Source organism: Puma concolor, chromosome E1 (genome assembly GCF_028749965.1).
Source record: "Puma concolor isolate L17-30 chromosome E1, mPumCon1.1.hap2, whole genome shotgun sequence".
Lineage (NCBI taxonomy): Eukaryota > Metazoa > Chordata > Mammalia > Carnivora > Felidae > Puma > Puma concolor.
This window is the reverse complement of record NC_141680.1, coordinates 49,197,971-49,225,038: the sequence shown is the minus strand read 5'-3', so window position 1 is coordinate 49,225,038 and position 27,068 is coordinate 49,197,971. Positions and strand designations below refer to the sequence as shown.

The following is a 27,068-nucleotide window of genomic DNA, read 5'->3' as shown; positions in this document are numbered from 1 at the left end:
CCAAAGCACTCCTCAAAATGGTTGAACATTTCCATCAAAACTGATGCTACTGTTTATTTTCCCACATCCTTACTCTCATGTAGCATTATCAACATTTTCTTGTTTATGACGATCTGAGACACAGTGATATATCATTGTTCTTGTGATTTATATTTCTTTGGTCTTTACTGAGGTCAAGTATGTTCTTTGTGTTTATTGACTTATTACATTTCCCCCCATAAACTGCCTGTTTATATACACTTGGCCCATTTTTACTGTTTCTGATTGATTTGTTTGAGCCCTTTATAAATTAAAGGCATTAGCTCTTTGTCAAGTACTATGCAAATATTTCCCTGAGTTTGTCATCTGTCTTTCTTTTATGCTCAGTTTTCAGGCAGAAGCGTTTCATCCTTATTGAATCAAATTTGTCCATCTTTTTCTTTTTTGGCATCTCAGTTTCATGATTCACACCTAAAGCCTATTAAAGATAATTAAAGGAAAAAATGCACGTATGTTTGCTCTTACTGTTTCTGTAGTTTAACTGTTTGCTTGTTTTTTTCTGCGTTTAGATTTCTGGTGCATCTGGAGTTAATTAGGATGTAAGAAAAAAAAAAAAAAAAAACCTTTAGTGATGATTACTAACCCTTCTCCAGAGGACATTTGTTGAGTATCCTAAAAGATGCCCTTTCTTGTTTTTTAACTTCCATTCAGGGAAGTAGCCTATTTTTTTTTTTTTTTTGAATTTTCATTTAAATTCTAGTTAGTTAACATACAGTGCAATATTGGTTTCAGGAGTAGAATTCAGCGATTCATCACTTACATACAACACCCAGTGCTCATCACAAGTGCCCTCCTTAGTACACATCACCCATGTAGCCCATCCCCCCTCTCCCATCTCCCTTCTCTATTGTTAAGAGTCTCTTAAGATTTGCTTCCCCTCCCCTCTTTTTTTCCTTCCCATATGTTCATCTGTTTTGTTTCTTAAATTCCACATCGGAGTGAAATCATATGGTATTTGTCTTTCTCTGACTATTTCGCTTAGCATAATACTCTCTAGCTCCAGCCATGTAATTGCAAACGGCAAGATTTCATTCTTTTTGATGGCTGAGTAATATTCCATTTGTGTGTGTGTGTGTGTGTGTGTGTGTGTGTGTGTGTGTGTGTGTATGCCACATCTTTTTTTCTTTAACATTTATTTATTTTGAGAGAGAGAGAGTGTATGTGTGCGTGAGCAGGAGGGGGGAGAGAGACAGGGAGAGAAAGAATCTCAAGCAGGCTCTGCACTGTCAGCTCAGAGCCCATTGTGGGGCTTGATCCCACTAACTGTGAGACCATGACCTGAGCAGAAATCAAGAGTCAGACGCTTAACCAACTGAGCCACCCAGGTGCCCCTATATGCCACATCTTGTTTATCCATTCATCGTCGATGGACATTTGGGCTCTCTTCATAGTTTGGCTATTGTTGATAATGCTGCTATAAGCATTGGGGTGCATGTCATCCTTCAAAACTTTTTGTATCCTTTGGGTAAAATACGTAGTAGTACAATTGCTGGATCATAGGATAGTTCTATTTTTAACTTTTTGAGGAAACTCCATACCGTTCTCCAGAGTGGCTGCACCAGTTTGCATTCCCACCAACAGTACAAGAGGGTTCCCCTTTCTCCACATCCTCGCCAACATCTCTTGCCTGTGTTGTTAATTTTAGCCATTCTGATAGGTGTGAGGTGGTATCTCATTGTGGTTTTGATATGTATTTCCCTGATGATGAGTGATATTGAGCATTTTTTCATGTGTCTGTTAGCCATCTGGATGTCTTCTTTGGAAAACGTCTGTTCATGTCTTCTGCCCATTTCTTAACTGATTATTTGTTTTTTCGGTGTTGAGTTTGATAAATTCCTTACAAATTTTGGATATTTACACTTTATCAGATATGTCATTTGCAAATATCTTCTCCAATTCTGTAGGCTGCCTTTTAGTTTTGTTGATTATTTCCTTCATTGTGCAGAAGGTTTTTATCTTGATAAGGTCCCAATAGTTCATTTTTTTGCTTTTGTTTCCTTTCATTCCCACGACGGCAGACTATTTTTTTTTAATGATAGCTATTTACTGTGAAGTTAAATGACTTTGCGGTAAAAAACCAGCAAATTAGGGGCACCTGGGTGGCTCAGTCAGTTAAGCATCCGACTTTGGCTCAGGTCATGATCTTGCTGTTTGTGGGTTTGAGCCCTGCATCAGGCTCTGTGCTGACAGTTCAGAGTCTGGAGCCTGCTTCAGATTCTGTGTCTCCCTCTCTCTGCCCTTGCCCTGCTTGTGCTCTCTCTCTCAAAATAAATAAACATTAAAAAAAATTTTTTAAAAAGACAAGTGAATGAAAGTATATCACTCTAAATTCACTTTTGGCTTCATTTTGCATAGTTGGCAATCTGTGTGTGTACTCTAATGCTCTGCAATTTTTTTATTTGTGGAAGCAAAGGCTTATCCCTACTTCTCTTACCATCTCCTGATGATCCCACACCCTGGTATCTGACCAATATTTTATTAAAACAGTGTTTTTCAAGCTGCATGAGTCATGTAATCAATTTAGTCAGTCACAGCCAGCATTAAAAAAAAAAAAATAGAATAGACCAGAAATCAGTTTGGGGGGTGCATATCGTTATTTAAATATGCATTTCCATGAAGTGGCACAGTTTACATCATTGTCACTTTAGAAAACTATGGAATATTTGTGCTGAAATGCCATGGTTCCATGAAACTATGTGAGAAGAGCCTAGAAAATCCTTGGTGGGCAGGGGCAAGAGTCTGTTTCCAATGCTCTGATGATTTTTGAGGTCATTTGAAGAGGATTCTGCAGATGAGATCTAGAGAAGGTGGTTTTGGCTTTGGGAAGGTCAAGGGAGATTACAGCTAAGAAGGCTGAAGTTGCAAGAATGAGTGAGAAGCATCAGAGCAACTTAGGAGAAGGTTTTTAAGGGAAAAGATTGAATTTGTTTAATTAATAAGGAAGAATAGTGTTGGCAACAAAAAAGATCACAAAAGGGGAGGATGTAAATGCCTCTTCCACTCACTCAGCTTTGAACCTGAGTCCAACCAGCTTGTCCTCTTCTTGTAGAATCCTTCTCTAATCCCAGATTCCACATCAGCCCCAAGGGAGTGATCACAGAAGGAGATCAGCTCAACATTAAGTGCACCATTCAAGTGACACACCTGGTGCAGTCATTTCCAGAAATCATAATCCAGAAGGACAAGGCAATTGTAGCACACAAGACGCATGGCAATGAGGCCACCTACTCAGTGATGGCCATGGTGGAGCATAATGGCAACTACACGTGCAAAGTGGAAGCCAGCCGGATATCCAAGGTCAGCAGCATCGTGGTCAACATAACAGGTAGGGCTGCTGCTGGAGGATGTGTGAATATGGTAGGCTCAAGCAGCCACTGTGCTGGAATCCAGAATGGCCAATGAGAGCGGATATTTCTGCTCCTGCTTGTCTGAATGAATGTACTCAGGTGGGGGCATGGTGCTCAAGGGGAAAAGTCAATGCAGAGTCAGTAAGCAGTTAGCTGTGGTGGTTGAGGGTGCAAGTTCTGACATCAAATCCCAACACTGCCACCCACTACTTCAGTGACCTTAGGTGAATTACTCAGCTTCTCCTTGCCACAGCTCTATGAGATGGGGATAATGACAGCACTCACCTGTAGGACTGTCTCAATGATGAAATGACATGACTCTGCTATAAACAGCCTCATACAGAATAAGCACTCTGTGTGAATATTAGCCAGTGTGTCTGCTATTATATTTATCTTTCCTCTGTGCCAGGCACTATGCTAGATCCCAGACCCAGGTCCTAAGACTGGGTCAGGAGTGAGAAAGCATTAGCAAATTCAAGAACAATAGCAACAATTCCCTTTTGTTGAAAACTCTATGACTGGTTTACATACATTTGCATTTCACGCTCATAACAATGCTGTGAGATAAGGATCATGATTCTGGTTTTATGGGTGTGGAAACTGAGGCTGAGATGTTAGGTAACTCACCCCAATGATTATAGGGTTACCAAGTGGCAGAACAAGAGTCACCCCAGGCCCATTTGACTTCCAAACCCATGCACTTAAAAGTTCTATTGGACTCCTTTCCCCCTTTCCTGGCTTTACTTCTCTCCATAGCACCTATTACCAAAAAAATATATTCTATCTCTTCCTGTTTATTGTATGTATCCAGGCATTGGAATGCAAGCCTATGAGACTAGGAACGTTACCCATTTTATCCAGTGCTATGTCCTTAACACCTAGAATAGAGCCTGGCACATAGTAGGACTTAAATACATATTTGTTGGATGAATGAATGAACATTGGACGACTGTGTTTCAGAGGGCAGAGAGAGTCAGCACTTCGTGGTTGCCATGTGAAGGTATTCATTCATTTCTTCATTTACTGAAAGCCTTCTATGTGTAAAGCACTGAGTGTAGTCACAGGGACAGTCCACAGTATCATAGGAAAGTTGTCAACTACCCAACTGGGTGATTGGCATATGTGTTGGATCCCACTGGTCTATAGTGTGTACTAATAACTTAGTTTATTATTGATAATGATAAATATCTTGATGGTACATGATATTTTTCGCTGATAAGACATGTATTATCTCATTAGAGAAAAGTTTTCAATTCAACAGACATTGAGTACCATCCGCATGCTGGGCAACTTATTGGGGATAGACAGCTGCCTAAGGTCAGGCTTTGCTCCTGACAAACTCACAGACATAAATAGACTATTTGAATGCAATGCAATGAGCAAGTACAACCAAGGGATGGACATACTACTGTGAGAGCAACAGGGACCATGTGGCAGACCAACTGAAGGTTGCATCAACCAGAGCAGCATCTTTACCCCTCAGGCCAGGCTACTTTAGGAAAGCATAAAGCATCATTGGACCCTAGGATACTACTGTTGTAGGTGATCACCTACACCCAGAAGTCTGTATCGGGTGGGGTATACAAGCCATTCAGTAGATCAGTCTCCCTGGCCCAAGATAACAGAGTGTTACACACAGCCTGCCCTTTCTGTCCTTTTAGCCTGAGTGCTCTATGATCCTGAGCTCTGCCCTTTCCACCCAGAGCTAACTGAGCCACACCAGGGCTGGCAGGCAAGTACCCTCATGTTCAAGTTCCACCAGGCCTTTGGAAAGGTCTCCAGGCCCACTGATGCATCTAGTGATCCATGCCCCTGTTGCCATCAAGCTTCACTGTCAATGGCTCTATTGAGTGATGTTAGCAGCTCACAATAGATTTATGAAAACAGAAGTCATTGAATTAGTCATTTGTCTTTGGATAGAAAAGACACCTTCATCCCCCACTGTCTACCTTTTCAGATCTGTTCTGTCACCAGGTGTTGTAGGTCTTTCAGCTCTGTTCTGTCTTCTTGTCTCGGTAATCACACCCTAACACTGGCCCTCACACCAGGATTACCTATTGCAGGGGTTTCCTGGAGTATCTCTGTTCCAGTTCATTCTTCAACCAGCTATAGGAGAAGCCCTCCTAATATGATCCCTATTTGACATCACTGTTCATGAGCTTCAACCCTGAATGGTCATGATCCTTCACTTTGACCCCATCCCCTTCCCAATGTCCCTCCCACTCTCCCTGGGCCACTCTTTCCCCTCGGCCACTGAAAAACTTCTGTTGTCCTTAAAGACCAAACCCCAGATCTCCCTCGGGGGTCCCCCAGGACAGTTCCATGGTCACACCTTAGTTCCTATCACACTCGGTTTCCATCTTTATGTCAGTAGTCACTACAAAGGTCTAGAGTCTGCCATCACCACTTTGGGTAAGCTCTTGAAGGACCAGATCTGTGGCTCAATTCACCTTACATCATTGACACTTAGCACAGACTGGCACGTTGGAGGAGCTCAGTAAGTGTTCATTCAACAAGTGAATAGAAGACTAATTCTTATTAGTCTACGTGATGGTCCTGCTGGTCTGTTACATTACCTGCAAATGGATCATTTACAAGTGGACTATTATTTCCTTACATTTCATTCCTACAAACCATCTTGCACCTACTTCTGAAAGATGGTTTCTATTTTTCACATTTTCGTTTACATATTTTTAAATAGTGAGTCATTGCTTTGGAATTTTTTTGCTAAGTGATTTTTTTCACATTTTTTGGTATCTGTCCACTGGGATTGTAAAGGCTTTTAGGATGTCAGTTTCTTTGGTTTCTTTTTCCCATTCCTAAACTAGAGCTTTTGATGGTGCTAGGAAAACAGATAAGTCAATGCTTATGTGGAAGGAAGGATGGAATGTGTCTTAATAAAACATAGATTAATTATTGGACTACCACCTTACTTGAAGTTTTATTTTATCCCTTGTTGAGGAAACTAGGAAGGCATTGGGGATTGATTTTGATGGAAATAACTCCTATAGATAGCTACTTAACATCAATGACAATGACAGTGTTGATTTGTACCTCCCAAAAACCTGTATGGCAGGTAAATTTAGAACCAAATGTAGAATTTGATTCCCTGACTCCTGGCTGCACTCTCAAGCCTCTAGCCCAAGAAGCTTTCCAAAGAGGGACTTTGGGTCTCAGTTCCTTTCTCAATATGAAGATAGTTTCAAAAATTACTGACTTCGTCCTTCTGCATCACAGGGAATAATCTTGAAGCCAGCGTGCATTTGCTTACATGAAGGACCACTGCACAGTGGTTAAGTAGTTAATTAGTAATTTTCCAGTAGCTGAAATTAAAAACATAGTCCATGACTATGAAATCTTGGTGTATTTCAGGGAATATTCAAATAAGATGACAAGACTTCTTAAAAGTCAGCTTCTGTCTTTATTGCTGTTGACATCCAACCTCAACTATGGTGCTAGTGACTCCTTAAAGTGGCATAGAATGTTACAGCTTACAAAGTACGCAACCTCAGGTGTTATCTTCTCTGTGGGAAGTGCTAGAGGGATGGTGACCAGCTGCCACTTCTCCCCAACCTCATGCTCTCTGCATCAAGCCTGCACTTCATCCTTCTTGCTCCCAGTCCAGGCTCTCAGTCCCATCCATTCTCCCTCCAGATATCTCCCTATAACACACATCTGATGTCATTCCCCCAAGCCAAACTCTCCATGGTTCCCATTGCCCCAGGATACAATTCACACTTGTTTAGATGGTTCTCAAGGTCCTTCAAGATCGATAGGTCTTCCTCTGGCCGCTTCTACTCCCACTAAGTTCCAGGACTTTCAGGTGCTCCAACTTCCTGCCAGGACTTGCATTGGCTCTTCTCTCTGCTTAGAACACTCCCTGTTTGCCTGGATAGTTCCTGTAAGAGTCCTTTCCTGATTCCCCGATCCTAGGTTCAGCTATCCCCTCCATGGGCTCTCCTGCAAATAACCATGTCTGAATCACCCACTAAACGTAAGCACTTGGAAGTCAGGGACTTTTTTTTTTTTTTCACAGCTATCTCTGATGCCAAGCAAGGTACCCAGTACAGAGAAAGTGTGTACTAAATACTTATGAAATAAAGCATATGAGTGAATGAATACCTGGGTGGATGCATGAATCATCACTGCTGCATTACACAGTGAAAAACTTTTCTAATTCATTTTTATGAAATAAATTGGATTAACAAGGGTAGAAAACCTGCCATTGCAATCCCAGGCAAAGAATGAACTCTAACTCTTGAATTGTGTGATTATCGGGTTTCATGAGAAGCTAAAGAGAAATTTCTGCAGCAAGTTTGGGGATTGGCTCTGACAAAAGCAGCTGGGTCAAGGGTCTCTCTGGAAGGGGGCTGCGGGAGTGGTGCCCGGAAACGTCTCACCTCCTTCTACTCACTGGTCTTCCAGAGCTGTTTTCCAAGCCGAAGCTGGAATCTTCCGCCACCCGCCTGGATCACGGTGAAAGCCTGAACCTGTGGTGCTCCATTCCAGGAGCACCTCCAGCCAACTTTACCATCCAGAAGGAAAACACGATTGTGTCACTGTCTCAAAATTTCACCAAGATAGCCTCAGAGAGGGACAGAGGGACATACACCTGCAATGCAGGCATTGGCAAGGTGGTCAAGAAAAGCAATGCAGTCCAGATAACTGTGTGTGGTGAGTACATCCTCGCTGGCTCAGAGAGTCTTGGGGTGGAATGAGAGAAAGGCAATTTATCACCAGCTGCCACCCTCTCCAGTCTGAAGGCAGATCAGACTAAGACAGGGTAACAACTTGGGGGTAAGAGGAAGCAGTGATATCAAGAGACCAAACAAGTGTGTATTCCTTCTTGGAGGACAGGAAAGAGGCAGTACAAAGAAAATGTTGGCAAAAATCAAGTTCATGGCTTTATTGTGGCTGCATGCTGTTGATGGGGCTGAGTTGGCAAGATTCTGGCTGCTGGAACAGGCACCCTCTAAAAGGTCAGGGAGGAATCACTGCTTACGCAACACTAAATTTTAGGATCTCAATTCCATATCCTGATCCATATCCTGGCTGACCAGCAGGGCTGGGACTCCTGGTGGGCCGAACATAGGTACCAGAACCACCTACGGCTGTGCTTCTCAGAGTGACTGTGCATGCAAAACCCAGTTAGAACACAGGTCCGGTTGGAGCCAGATTCCACATCTCTAACTAGATAGAGCCTTGGGGATGCTGGGTCCTGGACCACCCTCTGAGTAGAGGAGTCTAAGTGAATGGAGAGCTCTGGTCAAGCTGTCACAGGCTCTGTTGTTATTCAGTCACTGTCCTTCAGTTTACCCTGTGGCTGTGGTTTTAGCCAGCCAAGATTTTAGTCTCAACTCAATGAGGATCGTAGTCTATTGTCAACTCTCTCATCATGGAAATCCAAAGGAAATAATGCAAGAGACAAATGTGGGCCATTACATTTTCATTTTCTCTGTTGTTCTTGGAAGGAGGTCATTTCATTTTATAAGCTTTATCAATAAGTGAACTTCTAAATAAGGACCTAGTAGAATTCTTGCTTCTTGGGGCATGCAGTTTATGATCAGGAGAGGCTGAGGCACTGAGGATTTGTTTTCAAATAAAATCTGTTTGGTACTTGTTATATTTTTAATGCATTTCCTTATATCTTTTCTCAATATAACTGCCACAACATATGGATGTGTGTGCATGTGAGATGCATGGAAATATAAAAACGTATTTATTTATTTTTTATATTTTATTTTTGAGACAGAGAGAGGCAGAGCATGAATGGGGGAGGGGCAGAGACAGAGGGAGACACAGAATCTGAAGCAGGCTCCAGGCTCTGAGCTGTCAGCACAGAGCCCGGCGCGGGGCTTGAACTCACAGACCGCGAGATCATGACCTGAGCTGAAGTCGGCCGCTTAACCGACTGAGCCACCTAGGTGCCCCTATAAAAACGTATTTAGGGGGATGTCATGTTTTTCTTGAACTTGTGTCATCCCTTTTTATTGATAGCATTCATTTCCCCCCTCCGTCCTCATCTCTCTCACACACACACACACACACACACACACACACACATTACTTGCCAATCTTAAAGGAGTCCTATAAAGGTAGATAAGGCAGGTAGGCATTTAAAATTATAGTAAATGCGCCTAGGGGGGCGCCTAGGTGGCTCAGTTGGTTGAGCATCCGACTTTGGCTCAGGTCATGATCTCAAGGTTCATGAGTTCGAGCTTCACATTGGTTGTCTGCTGTCATCACAGAACCCACTTCCGATCCTCTGTCTCCCTCTCTCTCTGCCCCTCACCTGCTCATGCTGTCTCTCTCAAATAAATAAATAAACTTAAATAAAATAAAATAAAATAAATTATAGTAATGTTAGAGTTTGGAGAAGGACCCTCTTAGGCTGGATGTTTTGTTTCTGCTTTCAGTCGTCATTCAGGTTTTCTCTCTCTCTTTCGTTCTAGAAATGCTCTCCAAGCCCAGGATTTTTTATGACTCCGGCCCTGAGGTGATAAAAGGACAGACCATAGCAGTCAGTTGCCAGTCCGTAAATGGAACCGCACCTATTAGCTATCACCTTGTAAAAGCAAATAGCATTTTGGAGAGTTGTAACATGGACTCCAATGAGCCTGTGGTATTCAAAGACAAGCCAACAAAAGATGTAGAATACCAATGTATCGCAGATAATTGTCATTCCCATACTGAAATGATCAGTGAAGTTCTGCGGGTCAAGGTGATAGGTAAGTTGCATGATCTTGAGTTCAAGCCCCACATTGGTCTGTGTGCTGTCAACGCAGAGCCCACTTCAGATCCTCTGTCTCTCTTTTTCTGCTCCTCCCCCCTCACGCTCTTTTAAAAATAAATAAACATTAAGAAGAAGAAGAAGAAGAAGAAGAAGAAGAAGAAGAAGAAGAAGAGGAGGAGGAGGAGGAAGAAAAGAGAAAGCTAATGCAGAATGCCAAGTGAAACTGTTGGTTTAAACTGGGTCAGCATTAGTGGCTGACATTTACTGACCCCGAATATGTGCCCACCCCTGTGTGAAGTGTTGTAGTAAATTATCCTCATTAATACTTACAATAGCCATGAAAGGCCCATGATCACTATCCTTGTTTTACGATGAGACAACTAAGGCTTAGGACAAACAGCTGGTGGGCAATGGGGCTGGGAATTAAGGCCAGGCAGCGTGGCTCCTGAAGCTGGCTTGCCACCACCCCTTTGTACTTTATCAGGAGAGATGCTGTCGAATCAGGCTGCACCCTCTGGGATCTGCCTTTGTGGTGGAACCCCACCCTCCCATCCAGGGCCTGGTCCTCCCTTTTTGTGGGAGCAGCAGCTCCGTAGTCTAGTGACCCACTGTACTCTTCAGGGAGGTGATTCATGGTCAGATGCCAGTGTGCTGACCAGTCAATTCTCACACCGATAGGAAGGTCTACTTGGGAAGACAATTGAGGATCAAAATTTCAGTAACTGAACATGGAAAAGATATAGGGGAGGACATCGAGTTCTGCTTGGATCTGCTGGGAATGAGAGGCCGGCACGACTTCCAGGTGGAAATGCCCAGGTCAAAATCCAGACCTGGAATTCAGGGGAGTAATTGGACTAGAGCTATATATTTAGGCATTAAATGCCACATGCTTACGTGTTAAATGCACAAACAGAAGCTATAATGTGGGTGAAATCACCAGAAAGGAGAATGGAGATGGAAAGCTGAGGACTGAATTTTGCAGAAAGTCCATATTTAAGGAGCAAAAGGAAGAAAAACTAGTGAATCTGGGCAGTGAGACATCATCGAAGCCCCAGAAGAAGCTGGGTAGCAGTTGAGGCCACAGGTGGGAAGGTTAGATGGGAGCCTATTAAAGGCTGGATTTAATCTGCTGGAGACTCAGGGATGGGCTAGTCAGGGGATTGGTGACCTTTGGGGTTTCTTCAAAACCAGAGATAGAGGGCAGTTTCCGAAGCAGACTGAAAGTCAGATGTCAGGAGTAGCGAGAATGTGGGAAAACGAGGAAGTGAGAATGATTGGTTTAGAACATCTATAAAAGGAAAAGGAGAAAACCAAGAATAACTAAAGGTGGTGGATCAAGATTATTCGTTCATAAGATCTGGAAATGCCATGCATCTTTGTAAGCACAGGGAGGGAAATCTCTCTCTCTCTCTCTCTCTCTCTCTCTCTCTCATACACACTCACACAGAATAAAAATCAACAGGACACAGAGGTTAATCATATCTTCAGGCTAAGTGTGGAGTAATACTTGAGGTGCTAAGTGAGGGGATGCGTCCATAGCATCTTGTGTTTAAAAAACACGTGGGGAGGGGCGCCTGGGTGGCGCAGTCGGTTAAGCGTCAGACTTCAGCCAGGTCACGATCTCGCGGTCCGTGAGTTCGAGCCCCGCGTCAGGCTCTGGGCTGATGGCTCAGAGCCTGGAGCCTGTTTCCGATTCTGTGCCTCCCTCTCTCTCTGCCCCTCCCCCGTTCATGCTCTGACTCTCTGTCCCAAAAATAAATAAACGTTGAAAAAATAAAAATAAAAAAAAATAAAAAACACGTGGGGACAGGAGGCATCTGTTGCTGCCCTTATGGGCTAAGGGGGAGGAGAGGCTCTGAAGAATGTGGTATTGATGGGGCAGGGAGGGTGGTGGGAATGAACTGAGTAAAAGGATCCCAGTCTTGGTCACAGTGCAGCAGCAGGACAGCCATGGGCAGTGCTGTGTCATGTTCATTCCCTTGTGACTCCCCCGGTTCTTAGTGCTGTCCCTTTCTCTGCCTTTCAGCCCCTGTGGATGAGGTCAAGCTCACTATCCTGCTGAATGAAGAGGTGGAGTCTGGGAAGGAGGTTGTGCTTCGGTGCTCCGTGAATGATGCCTCTGGTCCCATCACCTACAGGTTTTACAGAGAAAAGGAGGGCAGTCCCTTCTACCAGATCATCTCAAATGATACCTACGCCATTTGGCACAAGGAGAAGGCTAGCAAGGAACATGAGGGACAATATTACTGCACAGCCTTCAACAGAGCCAACCTTGTTAAAAGCAATCCCCAAAGCAACATACTGACAGTCAGAGGTGAGTCAGGGTCTCAACAGTGAGATATAGTGTGGTTTCCAAGAGCGAAGCCAAAGTCTCACCCCTTGTAAGAGGAAATGGGTGGCTGTTTAGCTCATTTCACTGAGGGTTGAGAGACCAATGTTCTCAAGGTTCTTTTATTGCAAGTGACAGACATGCACCCAAATTAAATATAGAAGAGGAATTGGTTATTATAAAGATTAGAAATTTCTCATATAATCGTAACTCCAAATTCTTGGTAGAGAGATATCAACTGGCCTGTCTTGGGTCAAATGTCCACCCATGGACCACCTGTGGCCAAGAGGACTGGGTCATGCAGAAGGGACATAGTTTCAGGAGCCCACCAATGTGGGTAAAGGTGGCTTCCTAGTGAAGGAGAAGGGATGAATAGACCCCCAAAAAGTAATCTACTTCAGTCCAATGGTCCTTTAAGACCATAGCTGTAGCAAAAACCAAAAAAAAAAAAAAAAAAAAAAAACCCAAAAAACAACATTTCTGCACCAGCTATGAACACAAGAGTCCTTTGGAGGTAGATGCTCATGCAAGATGCTGGTTACAAGGACTATAAAATTCAGTCTTATTTGTTGCTTAAATTTGATATTATTTCTTGTTGACAGAGGAAAAACCTGTGTGTGTGCTTGTGTGTGTTTCTTTCTTCATTTCCAGTCTTTCTTGCCCCATGGAAGAAAGGACTTATTGCCGTGGTTGTCATCGGAGTGATAATTGCCACCTTGATACTTGGAGCCAGATGCTGTTTTCTGAAGAAAGCCAAGGGTAAGTACAATTCTTTCACTGCATTCTGGCAGGTCGCCCTGGCCAGGAGAAACTGGCCATGGATGTGAAATGCTTCAGCTTCATGGAGAGCTGGTGCTCTGCCCCAGCGGGAACTGAGGAGACAATTGTTTTTCTCCTTGGGGGGGGGAGTCACCTTGATAACCAAAGATTTGAGCTACAAAGCTTTTATTGCCCCTTGGATTTAGCTAGGCACACGTGAACGCAATGGTTCTTCTAGTTGGACAACCCAGAAAAGATGAATCTGGAAGATTGCATCTACATGTGATCAGAAGAAGCTGTTTCTGTGGATTTGGCCACAACTAGTCCTGCAGTTGGTAGAGTGGGTTGTGAGTGCTATGGAGACACGCACCCCCCCCCCCCACACACACACACACTCAATGCCTCCCAATTAATCTGCCACTTGTGCCATGATTTCTACCCTGTGCTTGAGGTTAACCATGCACGGAAGGGAAGCCAGGATCACCCACTGACCCTCAGAAATCAGAGTCAGCTAGCCTGAACTCAAGGAAAAGGGCACAGTCCCAGTAAATTCTGCAAAAATGTTTGTGGAGTAAGGCTACCTGGGATGGGTGGGGGCAGATGGATAAGGTGGGGCCCTGGGCTTTTTCTGGAGCAAGAAAGTTGCCACCCTTCTGGGTAGACGGGCTCCAGAACCAACCCCTTCCTAAGGTTGACCCTGGCCTTGGTCTCAGGCCAGCTTGGAATTAAAAGCAGAAGGATTGACGTCACTTTTACTTTTTGAAATCTTCTTGAATCAAAGCGATAATTGCCTATATATCTGGCTTATCTGGTTCCTTTATCATTATCTTCATCTCAATCACATTCCACTAAGGAAAATCGCTCCTGGCTAAAACAGTCAAAATGTCATATTCCTGAAGGAAATGTGAAATCTCTCAGTATAAGAGCAAGAAAAGACTTACTTTGTTTATTTGTTTATTTTCTTCTCTTTTAAAGGCAGGAACAGATTTGGCTTTCTTTTCTCTTTTTATGGGTATTCAGCCTTCAAGAAAGTCAAATATGGTCAAGATGAGTGTTCCTATCTGGTATGGACATGGCTATTTTATACTGACTTTGGATTTTCTCTTTCTCTTTTAAAGCCAAGCAGACGCCAGTGGAGATGGCCAGGTCAGTGTGCGTATTTGGAAGAGACGTGGGTGGCTCTGTAGACATGTGGAAACTCTAGGGAAATTCTGGTCATCAGGAATTTTTTCTTGGGAAACTCAGAAAAATAAGGTCTTAGGTGTGAGTAGTGGAGGTGTGCGTGCATGCGTGTGTGTGTGTACGTGTGTGCATGCGTGTGTGTTTGTCTCCGTGGAAGATTGCCAATCGCCCTTCCCTGGGAAAGAATGGCCTTATTCTGAGGCCATGTCCTTCCGACACTCTTACCTGTCAAATCCCCTTTTCCTTATGAAATTATACTGACAGTAGAGGGAATTTTTAGAATTTACTTTCTTGGTAAAATAGAGTTGGCCTAAAAAAAAATGGTTGTAATCATTTTACTGTTTTTGAAACCTCAAATCCAAAAGTATGGAAATGATAGCTCTGATGGTTCTGGAGAAAAACAGTAGCACAGGCTGAAGAACTCAGAGGGGTGGGATTCGCCTGATAAAGGCTGCCCGCAGTTCAGGTTCCCCTTGGCGCTGACATTTATTTTAACGGCGAAAAGTTTTTGTCAAATAATCTTAGAGCTGAAAACAATGTTAGCTTTCCACAGGAGAGGGTAAAGTTTTTGTAACTGCAGAAAATTCTTTAAAAAAGAAAAGAAAAAGAAAACTCTTCCTGGTTTTCTCATGATCTTTCCTTGGTTATTTTATTAGTTTGAAGTTAGAGCCAAAAAAAAAAAAAGTCATCTATTCTTTACTTTTTAAATTTCATTTTAAGGCCAGCAGCGCCACTTCTGAATTCCAGCAATGAGAAGATGTTGTCAGATCCCGATACCGAAGCCAACAGACATTACGGTACAGTCTTGGTTTCCCGTAGTTGCTAAGCGTTTTCCCCAGCTGGCTACACACTCCCCTACCGGTCTTAGAAGCAGAATGTGTAGGTAATGGGGTTCAAGTTGGAAGGGAAGCCCTGTCCTCAAGCAGGGGCACTTAATCCAATCAGTCATGGAAGGGTGAGTTGATAAATAAACCAAAAACTTCGGAAGACAGGCAGAACATTTTATCCTAATTTTACCATCTTCTAAACATCCCAGGGAATGTGGAGGATAATTGTAATGCCGTGGATACCCATCCTGGGTTATCTTCCAAAACTTTGAACAGTGCCCAAGTATAATCATTATCCTTTTGTTAGAGAAGAGACCAGTTACCAAATTAGGGCACTGGTAAAACATCTTCTCGGATGGAATTGTTTATTACAAGCACAAGACAGTTTCCTTTCAAACTTTGCCACAATTAATTAAAGTATTTCTCAGATAGTGGAGGCATTAAAAAAAAAATGTTACAATAAAGGAATGCATGCTTAGAGGCTGAGTGAAAGCTTGAAAGTCAGCTCAGTAGGGTGGGGAGCCAATCCCTGGAGTTCTTAATCCCATTAAGTCTAGGAGAAAATTGCTCAAGCCTTTGAAGAAGGGCGCCAGCCACTTCCCAGAGGGGGGTATAATTATATCACGCAAGACATCCTGTCCCAGACCACGTTGGGGGCAGTTTTCTTTATCAGCAGGTCTGAGAATAGAATGCTCATGTTCTTTTCTAATTGTGTAAGTGTTTCACAAGAATGAGAATTTTAGGTAGGATATGCCTTTTACAGGGCATACTTGAGAAACATGTTTTAAGAATTGAGCAATTCTTATAGTACCAAATCAAACCTTTAAAAAGTCAATAAAACGGCCTGGTTGGCTCAATCGTAGAGCATGCAACTCTTAACCTCAGGGTCATGAGTTCAAGCCCCACATGGGACGTGGAGCCTACTAATTAATAATCAAACAAACAAACAAATAAATGGAAGAACCTGGAAAACTGTATTCCTGAAGGCCATCAAATAGAACAGGAACTAAAGAAAGCACAAAATGTGAGACAATCCTTACTAGAAAGTGAATAAAACATTTGCAATAGCAAAAGTAATGGGCCAATAAAGAGAGAAATAGGCAAAAATCATTTAAGAAACTACATACAGAAACATTTGGTGAATATTTAGTAAAAAGTAATCCAGTGTTATAGAGAAAATACCTTTGTGTGGTTTAAGGGGGATTCTTTTGGTGATTTATATTATTTACACATAAATACATAGATACTTTAAATTAAATGCTAAGAGGTATATTAAAATAGGATTTTCCCCCAAATTTCCAAAATGCAAGAAATACTCTAATTCTTATATTGTCTCTGCATGGATTATTTCACTTTATAAAATATTTTAATAATCACAATAAGTAATTAGTTTTAATACATAATGGAAAATCATATGTTCTTCAGAAGTATTATTTATAACATCCGTAAGAATTATTATTATGTTTTTATTCTTGAGAGAGCATGTAAGCAGGGGAGAGGGAGGGAGAGAGAGAATCCCAAGCAGGTTCTGCACTGTCCGCGTGGAGCCCTGCGCGGGGCTTGAACTCACAAACTGTGAGATCATGACTTGAGCTGAAATTAAGAGTCAGACACCTAACCGACTGAGCCACCCAGGTACCCTGAGAATTATTTTTAATAAAGAACAACTTGATTTAAAAAAATGTTAAAAATTTTTTTTACCCACTGAGGTGGCAGCCTGAAGGTACCGTAATTTTTTAAACCGTGTTCTCATGCATTCAGTCCTCCGGTTGGAGCAGGCGAGTTTGCTAGTTTCTGGTTATGGACCCCTTCCTTTAGAATTAAGCTTAACCTCCGGGCCCCTGGGTGGCTCAGTCGGTTAAGCGTTGGACTTCGGCTCGGGTCACAATCTGCTGATCTGTGAGTTCGAGCCCTGCACCTGGCTCTGTGCTGACAGCTCAGAGCCTGGAACCTGCTTCTGATTCTCTGTCTCCTTCTCTCTTTGCCCCTCCCCCACTCACACTCTGTCTCTCTCTCTCAGAAGTAATAAACAAAAAAGGAATTTAGCTTCATTTCTAATGGGGTTGCTCAACGTGAACAATTCTGAATTTTGAACAACCCATAGGCAGAAGTTTTCCTCCCATGGGATGGTAAGCGTGTTCCTGGTGTTAGAAAGAGACCGCACAGTGGGCGGGATGGGGCTGAAAGGGAACCAGAAGGGAATCCAGAATCAGATACGCTGCTGGTTGCCCACTACACTGAAGAAGTTAGGCCTGACTTCATTTCTGAGTGGCACTAAGTTGTTGTTGTTGTTTTTTGTTTTTTGTTTTTTTTTTAATTTTTTTTTTCAACGTTTATTTATTTTGGGGACAGAGAGAGACAGAGCATGAACGGGGGAGGGGCAGAGAGAGAGGGAGACACAGAATCGGAAACAGGCTCCAGGCTCCGACCCCTCAGCCCAGAGCCCGACGCGGGGCTCGAACTCACGGACCGCGAGATCGTGACCTGGCTGAAGTCGGACGCTTAACCGACTGCGCCACCCAGGCGCCCCGTTGTTGTTGTTTTTTAATGTTTGTTTATTTTTGAGAGAGAGAGAGAGAGAAAGACAGAGTGTGAGCTGGGGAGGGTCAGAGAGAGAGGTTACACACAGAAACCAAAGCAGGCTCCAGGCTCCCAGCTCCCCCCCACCCCCCATGTGGGGCTCAAACTCACAAACTGCGAGATCATGACCTGAGCATAACCTGAGCACTTAACCGACTGAGTTACCCAGGTGCCCCATGGCACTAAATTTTTTAAACATTGTATAAAAAGCTAGAATTTCCATTGCCATTCATCCTAATTGTTATTTTTCAACTAGGTTACAGTGAAGATGTTGGAAACCATGCAATGAAACCAGCAAATGAAAATAAAGGTAATTATCTAATTTAAAAAAGTTTTTTTACTTAGAAACTTTACGTTAAAAAAGACCCTTAGGGAAAGAGCTAAAACTGTTAAGGCCTGGGGATGTTTCCCCACCTCTCTCAGTGACCCTGTCCCTGGCCACTGTGTATAAATGGAGATGGCTGGTTGCTTTCTCCAAAGATGCTATCTTGTGTCCTTAATGGAAAGTAACCAAAATTCTAGTGGGAAAGAACTGGGTTATACCTAACAGGGAACTGGCTGATTCAGAATGAGTACTGTAGAGAACCTCCTTTCTTTTGGATAGTAGAAGCAGGGATGTTTTTTTATTTTTATTTAGTTATTTTTCATGTTTATTTATTTTTGAGAGAGAGAGAGAGAGAGTGTGTGTGAGCGGAGGAGGGACAGAGAGAGAGGGAGACACAGGACGCGGGGCTTGAACTCACGGATCAGGAGATCATGACCTGAGCTGACGTTGGACGCTCAACCGACTGAGCCACCCAAGCGTCCCATGTATTTTATACATAACTTAAAAATATTATTTTGTGTCTCAATATTTAATAAAAATAAAACATACACTATAAAAAAATAAACTAGCATTGCTGCTAATTTTTAAAGACAATTAACAGTAGATTCCCTGCTACGGTTAAACCTCAGAAGGATTGGGCTAAATCATAAATCGTTTCTCAAAATTCTTCCCCCCCCCACCCTGGGGCTCTATCACAGGAGCTAAATATAAAGTAGGGTCGCCTGGGTGGCTTTGTTAGTCTGCCTCTTGATCTCAGTTCAGGTCTTGATCTCTGGGTCATGATTTCAGACTCTGAGCGGGATGTGAAGCCTACTTAAAAAAAAAAAAAAAAAAAAAATCTAAAAAAGTAAACACCTGTGTCCTTGACCACATATCGATGTTTTCAGTGCTGGCGAGAAACCCCAACTCTGAGGCTTCAAAAATAAAACAATAATGTAATTTTGAGTTGAGACAAACTAATTTACTGGATTTCACTCTAGCGGCCCAACTGCTCTCGTTAACTTGTTTTCCTATGCGTGTGGCTCATACTGTCAGAGCATTTTTAGGCGGGGGACCCTGTTCCCCATTTCCTGAGATCCTTTCCATCTTGGAGATAGCTTTCTATGCCTGTGGCTGTGGAGGAGGCTTCTAGAGTTAACTGCCATGGATGATACTGGCTGTTTTCTGTGTCTACTGAGCTTTTACAAATCCTTCCCCTGTAGAAACAATGGGGACCTGGGCCGGAGGGCCTTTCCACATCCTGGAGAAAACAGGACTTGTGACTGTCTTCTCTAGCCCAAGATTTCTCACCTACTTAGAATGGCATTAGGCCTGTGTCTGGCTTCCTCCTCGAAATATGGAATGTTATAATCATTTGAGTGGAAATCTCTAAGGCAGGCTGAGGCTCCCCAAGGAGATTTTGTCTCACCGGTGCTGTGGTTCTTTTGAGCAGAGCCTCTGACCATGGATGTGGAATACACAGAAGTGCAAGTGACCCCATCTGAGCCTTACCAAGGTAAACACCATCCCTGGAGCGATTCCCCATGTTTTGCTTTCTGCTTGGGTGTAGACAACAGAGTGAGGTGTGCTATGACCCGGGGACAAGGGTCCCTTCAGTCCGTCAGAAGGGGGGTGGTCAGCAGACAGGCCTGTTAGACGTGCCTATGACAAGAGCACCCCCCGCCTAGGCTTTTGAGGTGTAACATTTCATTAATTATTGTTTACCTACTACTAACCATGACTAAGTTTTATTGAGCAACTACTAAGCGCTAAGAAATGTGTTTGGTGAGAGACTTTGAGGGCAGCCTTACCCCTGGGCGTTTGGACTTTCCTACAGACGTATGTTCCTTGCCCAAACCTAGCATCGTCCTGAAAAAGTTGCTTGCACACTGAGCTTGTGTAAATGAAATGCACGTTTGAAGGTAGTGAGGGCTTGGCTCTTTCAAGGCACGCTTGGGTAAAGGCTCTTGAAAGTACAGAGTACCCTGCTGTGTAAACAGTGGCACTAGCTTCACACTTCAGGTTTTGTTTTCATGTGTGTGGTTCTCTCAGGGGCGGGCTGGCCTGGAGGCCACTAGTTCTGGTCCTGTGCTGGTTGAGACTGACTCAGAGTGGGCTGGTCCATAGCAAATGCTAGAACAGCAATTTCAGTTGCTTTTGGTCCCACAAAAAACCATGCGTGCCTTCCTAGCTCTCCACCCTGGCTTTCCCACAGGCCCCTGTGCTCAAAGGAGCTCTCCAAAGCCTTCCTCCCCTCCTGGGAAGCTCATTAGGGCTATTGTCATGCACCCACCCCCCCTTCCTGCTGAGGCTGAGGCCACTGCTGTGTCTATTCTGCCTGGCAAGCTGAGGGCCAGACCAGGCATTAGCCAGAGCCACATGGCAAGGGCATCCCTTTGTTACCTCTAGCTCCATGATTTGGGAAGTGTTTGGGGTTCTTTCTTTCTTCCCTTGCTTAGGTTCTGGGTACCATGTCAGCAGCTATGTGCACAGAATCTTTCGGTAAGGCAGTCCCCAAAGGCCCCTAGGCTGTGCACCGTGCAGTGGGGCACTGATCCTACAGTCTGCAATCAGAATGGCCCCCTAGAGTTGGTACTCCCCGATCTGCACAAACGCTACACAGGGCGTCCCACTTCCAAGTCTGGACTGGACCTGGGAATGGTGGGGGCCATGGCAGGCCTGAAATTCTCTTCTTCCTTATTTCATTGTAAAGTGGTTTGCCTGTTAGCAAGTTAAGGGCGGTGTTGGACCAACCCCTGTGCCAAGTAGCAAAGGTACGCGTGCAGCCTGCGGGGCCTCTGAGGTTCCCTTTGCAATTCTAGTCTCAGTGGAGCAGAAGGCCTTTAGACGCCTCTAAGCAGGAAATTGACAGGGTCCGTGTGGCTGGTGCAGAGGACAGACTGAAAGCAGACAGGGATGGAGACAGAGAGACCCGTGTGTTAACACTGGGCAACAAGGGATGGGGGCGGAGCCAAAGTGCTGGCAGTGGATGGGTTCCAGATCTATTTTAGAGACATCACAACACTGGATGAATTTTATGGCAAGGACCAGGGAGACGGAATCACTACAGGTTGTGTGAGTGGACAACTGTGTGGATGGTCATGAGATCTGAGACAGGGAGGAACAGCAGGTTCAGCTGGGTTAAGTATGAGATGCCCAAGAGGAGACAGCACAGGGCTCTGGTGCCCAGAACTGAGTATGGGTTGGCTCTGGCTACAGGGGCTGGAAGGGGTCTCCCCTCCAGCCTTCTCTGGTCCTGCCAATGCCCGATGCACATGCCCGTCTGTCACTTGGGCTCAGTCCTGTGAGTAACGGCTTACTTCCCTTTAAGGGGACTTCAGACTCAGAAGGAAAGAGGAACCATAACAGGAGGGCAGGGCTGCCCCAGGGTTTTGATGATGTGTAGAAAAACTCTGCTGTCCCCATTGACCCTCCAAACTCCACTGGGAGCTCAAGCAGACAGTCCTGAAGCTCCTCACAGAGGGCCAGGCCCTGCCCCTCCGGGGCTGCTAGTCGGCTCAGGACAAGGTGGCTTCATGAGCGCTCTGCCCAGTGCCTGGGAGGCCTTGGATTTAAAGTAGCTGACGGAGAAAGGAAGCAGGGTTTCTCCCTGGAAAAGCATCCATTTTCCATTCTTTTGGAAATGTTTCCATGTTAGAGTATCTGGTTTTCTTTTTCTTGCTTGAAGGTCGGGGGCGGGGGTGCTTTCGAGGGAAAAGAAGTCCCAGGACGGGGTGAGGAGGGAAGCTTTTCTTGACAAGCTGTGTGCAGGTAGCCAGCCAAGTGGTTACCTTTCCCCAGGCTGCTGTGGGGGCCTCGGGAGAGCTAAAATGAGTGCCTCGTGGGTGGAAATGGAGAGTTTCTAGAAGATTCAAGTTGAGCTTTCAGAACCCAGCCTCGTTGGTGCTAAGGGACAGCAAGGGTAGGGAAGTCCTGAAGTGGGTGGGTGAGGAAAGGGCTCTGTGGGTTGAAGGCCAGTGATGAGTAAACTTGATCTGGTCTTGGCCAATCCAGTTCCCCGTCCTCAAAGCTCCCTCTTCTACAGCTGGGGTGGAGGAGGGGCTGGGAACCCAGTCCAGCTCTGACTCTGACTGGGCAGTTGCCCAAGGAGTCACTCGGGGATGGAGGCGGGGTGGGAAGGAACTCGTTAAACCAGTTTGTTGCTTGTTTGCTGTGAGGCTAATTGCTGGGAAAACCCCATGACGTTGAAGACTTCTCTTTCTCTGTTAACAGAGAAAAACAGGAGCCAAAATAAAGCACCATCCGGAAACATCCCTGACAGCAGAGACAAACAGCCTGCTGGCCTGGGTTAGTCATTAGCAGGCAGCTGCATTGCAGGGGAGGTGGTGACGAGCGGCCTGGGGTGGGGGTGGGGGGGGCTCCCGCCCATCACCGAAGGGCAGAGCAGGGGGGCAGCGGGAGGAGCCGCTGGGGCAGCTGCAAGTGTGGCTGCTCAGCCAAGGACGGAAACCAACAGGCTGATCTGCAGTTATAAGGACGAAGGGAGTCAAGCGTGACTCTTGAGTCCAGAGGCTGTTAGCGTGTCCCCAAGGTGGCCAGAGAGGTCTACCAGCAACTCTTGTGTTCCGGGGAGCGGTGGAGCTTACAAGGGTGTCCAGGCCCCCACGTTGGCCACCCAGCCCCCTCCCTCGATTCCTTCCCTGTGGCCCCCACTCCCATTGTGGGGCGGGGGGGTCGGAGGAGGAGCTGGCAGAGACCCCAGAGCACCTATATTGCTTATCACAGCATTGTCTGTCCCATGGCCTGGTGCTTCTGAAAGCTCCAGTGTGGGTGTGATTTGCCTTTTCCCTCCCGCTTCAGCTTCAGCTTCCACCCTGTCCAGCACACAATAGGTGTTAGAATCATACTGAAGGAGTGACTTCCCTGGGCCTGACATTGAGCAGAATCCCTTGGGAATGTGAGAGATTTCCCCAGGAGATATGGGAAACCCTGGAGCTTCCCTCTACACCCCTAAATCTGGTGCCACGGAGGGAGCCTGGTATAAGCATCTCTGCTGGCCTCTTAGAGAACGGCAGGTGTCCGTCCTCTAAGCTGAGAGCACCTAGTATCTCAGTCACTCTAGTGAGTACCAACTCCTGTTTGGTGCCCTGGGTGGGGGGGGGGGACCCATATGAAGACTTGTGTGAGGCCCTGGCCACCCAAAATGTCCCAAGTTCACCTGCTGGAGTCTGAAACACCCCCTCAGGCTTCCTCCTGGTGCTCAGGTCCTGGCACGGGAACCACCGCCATTCAGTGTCTAATGAATGACCATGATTTCAGTTCTAAAATCTAAAACCTCGGGGAGCAAGCTGATTATGCCAAAGCCTTCCTGAGGCTCAGGGGACCTGAGATAGAGGCACCCGCAAGCGCACTGACTGGTGCCGTCACTATCTCGCGAAACCTTTACGGGTGCCTCCAGGTAACTGCATTGACTGGGAGGTGCACCAGACCCCTGGAGAAGCTCCGGGCCCATCAGGGGACAGGCAGTCGTGGGGACAAATAATGTCAGTGTGGTTGTGGACAAGTGTCCCCAAACTGCCGTGGGAGCACAGGGGGCCTAGCAACTGCCCTGGGCCCTGAGAAGGGGTGCATGTGTTGGGGTGTATGCAGGTGGGTGAGGGTATGTGTACCCAAGTGCGGAAGCAAAGCCTGTCCTGAGACTTGGAGGATGAGGAGGAATGGGGCAAAGAGAAAGGGCCGGGCCAGCGGTGAAAGGGTATGTTCAGGGTCAGGGGGCATCCCTGGGGCCTAGGGAGTCAAGGGTATCTCGGTGCAGTTAGAGTCCGTGGACATGCCCCAGCCACCTGCCACCAAGAAAAATCACATGGCGCTGAGCATGGTGGCAGGAAGCATCTTACCCGGTCTGGGGCTTCATTTCCGGATCTGTAGAAAGAGAATGTTGGCCTCATGGCATGAGCCACCTTTCTACAATGAGGCTTCCTTGTCCTTTGTGCAGGTGAGAGGAGGTGGGGGAAGAAGTGGGGTCCCATCCTGTTTCCTGAGGGTTCGTGGATGTGTATGTATGTACATGCTGTGTGTATACACCCTCTATGATTCATACAATGCGTGTAGATACACTACGAGTGTGTGTACAAGTGTGTGTATACACAACCTGTACACCTACTTCAACTTAAACAGATGACCATACGGGTGCTTTGTCCTCCAAACCCTGGGTCTCCCCTGAGTGTGATCCATACCCTGGCTGGTCATCTGTGCGCCAGTCCAAAAGAGTCCAGACCAGAGGATCTCAACCCCGTCTGCCTATTGGAATCCCCTGGGAGCTCTTAAAACCCACCAATGCCAGGGCCACTCCAGAACTAATCAGAATCAGAATGAGGCCCACGTGTTGGCGTGTGAAATCAACTAGCCCCGCTGTCAAGATTTTAAGTGGTTGTCGGTCCCAGCTGATCCTTAACATCACAGATGAGGCCCAGGCTCGAACCCAGGCCTCGGGTGATTGGGAAGTCATAGCCCAGCCTCCTGGGAGGGGCGGGGAGAGCAGTTGGACACAGGAACGCACTGGCAGGGAAGGAGGTATGGGACCACTGAGCAGGAGGCTGCAGGCCTATGCTGGGAACCCCTCCACCTGTGAGTGGTCCAGGTGGACCCATAATGGCCTGTTGACTTCATACTTCCAGACAGAGAGTGAGGCTACTTAGACCAGGATCTTGTAAAGCCAGGGAATGGCCTGGGCTTAGTGGCATTAAGGTCTCCAGGGCTTGCTGGAGACAGGCACTCGTGGGGTGGGGTCGTGGGTAAGCAGGGAGCCTCACACATTGTCTTGCTTCGGCAGTGGGCCGACCTGGTGCCCAGAGGCAGCTGTTGACCTGTGCTTGATCACTTTCCAGGTCTGGAAACCAAGGGCACAGAGACGGTGTATAGTGAAATCCGGAAAACTAATCCTGGTGAGTGAGGGCTTCTGACTCCCCGAGCCTGGGGGACGCTTCCTCCTGAATCATCCACGTGGGCCTTGGGAGTGGGCAAGGAGAAGGAGCAAAGGAGGCCCCTTACACCGAAGTTGTTGACTGTCTCTCCCCCACCACTCTTCAAATGTAGCCACGTGTTATATGTGCTATAATTTAGTCAATGAATGCTTATTAAGTGCCTGCTGCAGGCCAGGCAAATAGGACTTTGCATATTCGTACCCAGCTGATGGGATGTGCCCTGGTGCCACTGTGTGCTCACGTGACCCCGAGAGAAGCAGTGCGGCCCTGCCTGTTCTCGGAGGCCAACCAGTGCACCTCACCTGCCCCACTCCCCAACGGGCCCTGGTGCACGGGACCGGGGCGGGGGTGCCCGAAGGTCTTAGTGCTGTGCTTTGAAGACCTTGGGTAGCTTCAGCCTTTCTGAGAACCCCCTTTCCGCCTGGGGGTGGGGTACAGATCTGCCCCCATTTCCTTTGATTCTTCCTTTCTTTGATTCTAGACCCCGATTCAGTTCCCATCTCCATTACTTCCTCATGAGGAGCTCCCCCCAAGGACTGAGCACAGTGCCCAAGCAGACATGGGCCTGGGGAAGCTCCCAGCAATAACATTTGTGTGTGTGTGTGTGTGTGTGTGTGTGTGTGTGTGTGTGTGTGTGTAATTATTCTATTCCATCCTGGGGAAATGAATGAATACAAAGATTACTTTTAAATTCTGAAAAAATAGGGGTGCCTGGGTGGCTCAGTCGGTTAAGCGACCGACTCCTAATTTCGGCTCAGGTCGGGACCCTAGGGTCGGCTCCATGCTAACAGCACAGAGCCTGCTTGGGATTCTTGCTCTCCCTCTTCCTCTGCCCCTCCCCTGCACTCTCTCTCTCTCTCTCTCTCTCTCTCTCAAATAAACTTTGGGATAAGTAAATTCTGAAAATCAGTCACAATCCAAAGGGCATAAGATTCTGGGGGAAATAGTCACTGTGAGTGTATCTTGCTTTGTATAACAGACCTGTATTTAAGTGGAAACTTTGGGAGAGCCTGGCCATTCCAAGTGCCGTCCCCAGACCAGCAGCCATGGGTGTCTCCAGACCAGCCCAGCCCCACAGAATCAGAATCTCCAGAATCTGAACTCTAACAGGCTCCCAGATATCGCTGGTGCTGCCAGCGTTTGAGGAGCACTGTCTTACCAGAAAAGCCTACTTTTTATCTTTTTATATTAAATATATATGTATATATTATATATATATAATATATATATATATTAAATAGTATTTTCATGGGTAGAGCAGAAACCCAGCCTCCTTGTGGAACTTGACACTGACTGACTGATTTTCAGAAACCATCCCCTGGGGGAGTTTTTGGCCTCAGTGTCTCATTTTGTATTCTCAAAATATTCAGAGCCAGCAAAATGCAAATTCAGAAATAAATAGGCCTTCTCTGTCCTTCCAGTGTAACAAAAAGCTAGAGTTCTTGTAGGGCTCATGCTTGGTCCTGTTGAGTAATTTTTTTTTCCCCAAGACATTCTCTTATTTTTTTTTTTAATATGAAATTTGTCAAATTGGTTTCCATACAACACCCTGTTGGGTAATTGTGTGAAAATTGTATGAAACCCCTCTGCTCTTCTTATGGTCCCTGAAATTGTTCATTTTGGGTCGCTTTGGTTATGCAAAAACCTCACATTTATTGAGCGCTTACTGTGTATGCCAAGTGGTCTGTGTTACAATACCTCTTTCAAGCCTCACATTTAAGTCCCATTTTACAGATGAGGATACTGAGGCATAGAGCAGTGAAAACACCTGACCAAGTTCACACAGGAAGCAAGTCCCCAGACTGGCCCACCCTGGACCTGAACTCCAGGCTCCTGATCAGTCTCCTGCAGGGATCCCCCGCCCCAGGACCGGAGGACTGGGGGTCTGCCGTGGCCTGGGCCAGCAGCTGGAGGTCCTTTACAGCTGGCTGGCGAGGGCCACACCCAGTGTCAGTATGAGTTGCCCTGCCCCGAGACTGACAAAAGACAGATCAACAAGGAGAAAAACAGTGATGAGTAAGCCC

The 27,068-nt window shown here is 45.8% G+C and overlaps 1 protein-coding gene across 7 annotated transcripts in view; it reads left to right on the top strand.

The window, feature by feature from the left end:
- PECAM1 (platelet and endothelial cell adhesion molecule 1) overlaps positions 1–27,068 on the top strand; it is a 75,221-nt gene that overhangs the window by 32,688 nt on the left and 15,465 nt on the right. For 4 of the 7 annotated variants that reach the window (XM_086687739.1, XM_086687738.1, XM_086687740.1 and 1 more), the window contains 11 exons: positions 3,089–3,364; positions 7,812–8,060; positions 9,839–10,114; positions 12,146–12,433; positions 13,100–13,207; positions 14,326–14,353; positions 15,110–15,186; positions 18,053–18,106; positions 19,554–19,616; positions 22,334–22,408; positions 24,949–25,005. In XM_086687739.1, the coding sequence (XP_086543865.1) occupies positions 3,089–3,364; positions 7,812–8,060; positions 9,839–10,114; positions 12,146–12,433; positions 13,100–13,207; positions 14,326–14,353; positions 15,110–15,186; positions 18,053–18,106; positions 19,554–19,616; positions 22,334–22,408; positions 24,949–25,005 (1,551 nt within the window). The remainder of the gene's footprint in view (positions 1–3,088; positions 3,365–7,811; positions 8,061–9,838; positions 10,115–12,145; positions 12,434–13,099; positions 13,208–14,325; positions 14,354–15,109; positions 15,187–18,052; positions 18,107–19,553; positions 19,617–22,333; positions 22,409–24,948; positions 25,006–27,068) is intronic. The other 3 variants (XM_086687741.1, XM_086687744.1, XM_086687742.1) reach the window with 3 other exon arrangements.